This window comes from Cibotium barometz, chromosome 40 (genome assembly GCF_041138505.1).
Source record: "Cibotium barometz isolate CiBa-2024 chromosome 40, ASM4113850v1, whole genome shotgun sequence".
Classification (NCBI taxonomy): domain Eukaryota; kingdom Viridiplantae; phylum Streptophyta; class Polypodiopsida; order Cyatheales; family Cibotiaceae; genus Cibotium; species Cibotium barometz.
Window position 1 is genome coordinate 1,140,339 of NC_141085.1, and position 6,064 is coordinate 1,146,402.

At 39.1% G+C, this 6,064-nt stretch overlaps 1 protein-coding gene across 2 annotated transcripts; it reads left to right on the plus strand.

Annotated features, from left to right (window-relative positions):
* Positions 1–3,532: 3,532 nt before the first annotated feature.
* Positions 3,533–5,030, plus strand: LOC147615092 (small heat shock protein, chloroplastic-like). Of its 2 annotated transcripts, none has more exons than XM_086779056.1 (3): positions 3,533–3,784; positions 3,876–4,079; positions 4,288–5,030. In XM_086779056.1, exons 2-3 carry the CDS (start codon positions 3,893–3,895, stop codon positions 4,722–4,724), a joined length of 624 nt encoding a protein of 207 aa, XP_086635182.1. In that variant the 5' UTR covers positions 3,533–3,784; positions 3,876–3,892; the 3' UTR covers positions 4,725–5,030. The 2 variants fall into 2 exon arrangements, with proteins under 2 accessions (XP_086635182.1, XP_086635181.1); XM_086779055.1 differs by having other exon boundaries at positions 3,534–3,784; positions 3,879–4,079.
* Positions 5,031–6,064: the final 1,034 nt, after the last annotated feature.

A 6,064-nucleotide genomic window follows, 5' to 3' on the forward strand; every position in this document is an offset into this window, starting at 1 on the left:
TATGCATTTGTGTATTGAGCTAACTTGGCAGGATTCACATCTAGCTCGACATTCCGTATGAGATAAGAAACCCTATCTTTTCTCTTGTTTTAAATTTTTCCTATTCCTTTTAATTGTCAGGAAATAGGTGAATATTCGCAGCACCATCGTACTATTCAGGAACAGCTTGATTCTCTCTATATTCTTTTGAATCAAGAACGAGAGCATCAGGACAACTTTCAAAGAAAGATTCAACGACATCTGTCTAGAATAAACAAATATATTAAGAATAAAGTTAAAATTGTGGAAGCATCTGACATGCATAGTCCGACCAATGACATCATATCCAAGCTGTCTATTGTCAAGTGTTTCAGGTGTAAGATGATTGGACATTATGCTAAATCTTGCCCAACTAGAAAGAAGAACCAAATTGCAGCAAAGGACATGCTTGACACCGAAGAAGTTAACGCACTCGACACATTAATCAAAGGTGGAGGTATGTGTAAAAAATTTATTTATTGTATACAATATCTTGTTTGCTTTTGTATCTGTTTTCTAAATATTCTTTGCTTCTAGACCTAGTTAGAAAACTTTAGCTCTTGAAAAGAATTTAGATATCGTGACCTAACTAGAAGGATCGAGACAAGATTAGCAAAAGTTATCTTCAAGATCTAGTTGCCCAAATTCAAGTAAAAATGATTGCTAGACATTTCATAGAAGATTAAGACCAATTTGAAAATTCAAGAACCAAGCAAGTTTCTCCAGTCTTTGATTCAAGTGATCAATTGCTTCACCATCGAATTTAGTGATGATGAGAAAAGTAAAGAAATAGCTCTCAAGTGACTAGAAACCAAGCTTAAGTTGTATACCAATCACAATTACGAAGTTTATACCAATTCAAGGTAAAGTTTTGTTTAAATTTTTAAGTGTTCTAGTTGAAGATCTATCCAAGTACAAGATTCTTTTTAGACCAAGAATTGCTCCAAGTCAAAGATATATTCAACCACAAGATTTAAACCCCTTAAGAACAAGATTTATTCAAGAATTACAATTATGATTAATTAAAGACTAATCTCTCAATTTTCGTCCATTCAAGTATTTTTATCTAAGCTAAGATTCATTACTAGTATATCAAGTTCTTGCTATCACTAGGATGCAAGATACCTATCTTTCTTCAAGTTCTGATTTCAAGTTTAAGATTAAGCTTAAGATCAAGATCCCCTTTAGATTTCATTGTTTACAAGTAAGATTCACAAATTCAAGAATTATAAACCTATTCAAAGATTATAATTTTTGAATTTAGTTAGACAATTACAAGATTAACATTAAGATCAAAAACCAATCTCGAGAATTCATCACGATTAAGATCAAAAACAAATCCCAAGAATTCATCACGATTAAGATAAAAAATAAATCTCGAGAATTCATCACGATTAACATTTGAATTTAGTTAGACAATTACAAGATTGACATTAAGATCAAAAACCAATCTTGAGAATTCATCACGATTAAGATCAAAAACCAATCTCGAGAATTTATCCACGATTAAGATCAAAAACAAATCTCAAGAATTTAGTTAAACAATTACAAGATTAAGATCAAGAACAAATCCCCAGAATTCATCAAGTTATTGACAGTAATGTAAGTGATTATTTTTCAATCTTAAGTTGATAAGAATTTCTATTTCGACCTAATTCATTTTTGGAATAAGACTTGTAGTCTAATTTTGAGGATAGAGAAAAGTTATGTCAGAATGAAAGTTTTAGAGGGAATTAGCTACTCCGTCTCAAACTTCTGTTCTTAAGGTAGTCTCATGTGGAATTAATCTATGGTATGGAACATTAGATTGGTTTCACATGGCTACACCAGATGTATCTATGTCTTCTATCTTTCACCAGCGAGTGTTTGTATGTGGAAGGTACCTCTGTCGTATGGGACACTTAGATCCCTTTTACATGCGTTCACTTGTTTGGTTTTATTTTCAGAAATTGTTTAATGTGATGATCTTGTCCTCCACTTGTGCCTTGAAGCTATCCACTCATTGATTGCGCAACTGAGGACAGTTGATTCCCAACAGGGGGGACTGTTATGATCCATGTTAATCAAATATCTTTTGACATTCAAAACCCATCCTCAAGAAGATGCAAAATGGATGCCCGAGAAATTTTCCGAGCTTAACCCAGCAAACCTGCAATTGAGGGCAATTGCAAACTCAAGCAAGAGGGATGTTATGAGAATATATTTTAAGTCCTCTTTAAGAATATTATTTTCCTCTCTTGAGTAATTTGGGGACGCCTAGGTTACTCTTGCATCATGCCGACTAGGTTAATATCGTGGGTGACACCACTATAAATATTAATACGTGCGGTATATGATGTATGCTTGGGGCCGTCTATGATTATTTCAGTTAGGTTTGTACGGCAGGGTGATTCCTGGGATACATACGCCTGGTAGTCATGAGTTGGTTATGGTTTGTGCCTGTTTAATATTTGTGGGATTAATTTAATTATTAATTAGGCTTATATTTTCAGGAGAAGAAGATTATGAGGATTGATGAATAATGTCGAGGAGAATGTTTCTTATGTGCATCACATTTATTTTTACAAGCGTAGTTTGTAACCTTAGTAGTTGATTTTTCCATTTTGATACATTGGAAAAAATACATTTATAGTGTTGAATTTATTAAAGCCCAAAGGCTTTACCCTAGCCCCAATTTTTAGGACACACTATTTTTATTGTGGAAGAGTGTCGTGCTCTCTAAAAGCACACTTTATGTATTTTTGGGGGCTATGGCCTATTTTTGATAAACGCTAATAAAAATACTCTTGTGTAGGAGAAGGCCACGCACAAGGGGGGGAAACATTGCAACCAGCATGGTGTTGATGGTGATGTTTTTCTTTCTCTTGCCTTATGTTTTGTTATATGCTTTAATGTTCAATTTAATTCAAGTAGTTGTTTTAATATTCGATGTATTTTTATGAGTTTTTGATTATTCTCTTCAAGAAGATTAAAGGATCCCGTTTGAGCACAACGCAAGCCACGAGTTGGCAAGAAAGAAGGACGTGGAGAGTTCACTGGGCACAACGCAAGCCGCGAATAGGAGGGGAGTAGACCGCATCGAATAGGGGCGGCGACACTTGCAAGCAGTCGCCCAGCATCGAATAGGGGCGGCGTGGACGTGGTGGTAGTCTGTAAGAGGCTGGTGGCCCAGAGAAGTAAAAGCGCTTAGCGATGCATGAAATCGACAAGTGGCCACTAGCCGCGCAAGCCGCGTAAGGTATAGAATAGATGACAAGCAGTGTGGATACATATATGTAGGTTCTTAAGTCGATGACCATGAGGTCGAAGGTGGGCTCTAAATATAAGACCTTTTTCTCCTCTTTTTACAAGGCCTTTTTATGCTCTTCTTACAAAGCTAGAATATCCTTGCCCGTCATGCCACTAGTCTTTACTAGAATCGCTACTCAAAGCGGGCAACTAATTAATATCACACTTAAAAAAGAGTATATATATATATATATATATATATATATCCATTGTGCCATTGTGAGAACATTAAAGGTAATGGAGTGGAGGGCACGAAATCGGAGAATTCTAGAGTTTCGAGAGAGAAGGAGGCCTTTCTAGAGCATTCGTTTTGCAACTACTAAATAGGAACTCATTCGAAGAAAATTTAAACTGCTCGTCTTCTCTTTGCTATATCTGTTTCTCCGCAACTAGTGAGCGTTCTGCTGCTTCCTGTTTCAGGGCTCTGCCTGTTATCTGTCTGGATTTGTCCCCAGCTGATCTCGGATCGCCTTCAGAGGTAACACGCTAGCTGAATCTGTTTCCTCAGTTGTGCTTGGCTCCATCAGAACTGTAGGCTAATCTACACGATGTACATTTGTTTCTCGTAGCAGCAACCTTTGCAGGCATGGCCAGCCGCATCGTTGCCATGAGGCTCGCCTCTCTCCCGAAGCTTGGAAAACTATCTGAGGAGGTGAAGGTGTGCTCGCCCAGGGCTTTTGCTACAGGAGCTGCCAAGGCGCAGGCTGACGCTGTTCCGGTTGATCGCAAGGAGAGCCAGCCTCCGGCTTCTCAGAGCAGGCGGCCAAAGAGCGGTACGTTCCCCCCCCCCCCCCCCCCCCTCGGTTCTTTTTTTTTTTTGGGGGTCCCGTGTTTGCTTCTGGTTCTTCTGCAGAACTGGCCTGCAGAGTTGAAGATCTCTCTGAGAAGCAGAGTTCCTTTCTTTTCCCTGTGGTTTTTGCATTTCTTTCCATTGATTCTCTCTGATTAAAACCTTACCTTTACTTTCTGTGGATTGTGCAGCTCTGTTCTCTCCTTTTGGGCAGGCCCCCTCTCTTATTCAGATGATGGATACCATGGACCGTTTCTTCGATAACTCTTTTCTGCCAGTCATCACTGATCCATCACGGCTGTTCCGCACCGCCAACAACCGCATCCCGTGGGATGTGATGGAGGACGACAAATGCTTCAAGCTGAGGGTGGACATGCCTGGCGTAGCTAAGGAGGAGGTAAAGTTGGTAGTGGAAGATGGAGACCTGGTAATCAAGGCTGAGCACAGGGCTGAGGACGAACAGGATGACTGGTCTGCAAGAAGCTATGGCTCCTACAACGTTCGGATCAAGCTCCCTGACAACGTTGATCACAGTGGAATCAAAGCCGAGATGAAGGATGGAGTCCTCAAGGTGCAGGCCCCTAAGGTGGAGGGGAAGAAGGAGAAGCATGAAGTGCAGATTGTTTAAAATGCTCCCCTTTTCCTCCCGCTCCCTCTGCCTTTCCTTTCCAAATATATAGGCTGGAAGTTACTGTAGATGGGGGTTAATGTTGGCAGGACGTTCCCTGTAGATGGGGCTAATGTATGCAGGACGTTACTGTTTTTTTTTTCCCTTTGAGCGGCGATCATGTTAGAGTTGTGGCCTGCTGTTCCGAACAGGGTTTTGTGTGAGGCTTCGTTGATGTAGTAGTGTACAGGGGTTTGAAGTAATGTATGACTTTAACCTTCTTGACATTTGTTTTTTAAGACATAAATTTGGAAAATTTTGTTATTATGTAATTGAGTACCATTCAAATATTGTTATTAAGGTGAAGAACATGTTGCGCTAGTATTTGGGCGCGACAGGAAATGGCAGAAAATATTATGGTGCGATTTTTGTGCCATAGAGAGGAAATTCTGATTGCTTTGATCCGTCTCTTGTTAGTGGGCGATCTTGAGTTTCAAGTAGGAAATTACTGCTCCCATTAGTGCATGCTTGGCATGGTTGTAAGTGCGCGAACGTTTTAAAGTAGTTGCTCCCATCAAATAGGGGTCCAGGTGTCTGTAAATGAGTGAAAACAAAAAAATAAATTATAATTGATTGGAAATAAATTAATTGATTTAAGAGCATTAATTGAACGTCTAAAATTGATAAATGGACATTTGAGTAACCAAAGTTTACATTGAGTTGATTGTAAATAAATTATTGATTTAAGATGATAGAATTAATCCGACGTTAGGCGGGCATGACCTATCCTTGACCGCAAGCTCGGGCCTAAACCATTGCGGAGGATCTTTTAATCCACCAACACAAAGGTTGGGAGGAATAGGGAGGCTCCCCTTTTACAATTTATACGACGACTCTTGGCACGATCCGCCCTTGACGAGTAAGAGTAATCTTGCGTGTATAAAATGTCCTTGTTGACCCCCCATTAGTACAATGGAGAGATTGTTCCCCAAGAATCCTAAGGGCACGGGTTCAAGCCTCCATTGCGTAAGTGGTGGCATGCATGATGTTTCACTTTCTAATTCTACCCAATTTTCCATTTATTAAAAAAAATGCCAGTCCTAGGAGGGTGAGTAGAGATAATCTTATATTTGAAGTCCATGATAGACTTCATGGTCCTCAACTTGCCAACCTTATATATAAACACATCATGCTTGCTATATATATCCCCATATAGAAGCTCTTAAAGCACTAAACTTGGCATATAAATATGCATTTAGCATTCATATCAACCCAATAAAATGTTGACAATCTTAACACACTTGAACATGGCTTTAAAACGATCGTCGGACAATTGGATTCTCTCTCCTTGGAAGCTTATA

Excerpts from the sequence above, each read along its gene's own strand:
- LOC147615092 (XM_086779056.1), top strand. The coding sequence starts at position 3,893 with ATGGCCAGCCGCATCGTTGCCATGAGGCTCGCCTCTCTCCCGAAGCTT. Across the intron at positions 4,080-4,287 it reads GAGCAGGCGGCCAAAGAGCG|CTCTGTTCTCTCCTTTTGGG; the intron begins GTACGTTCCCCC and ends TGGATTGTGCAG.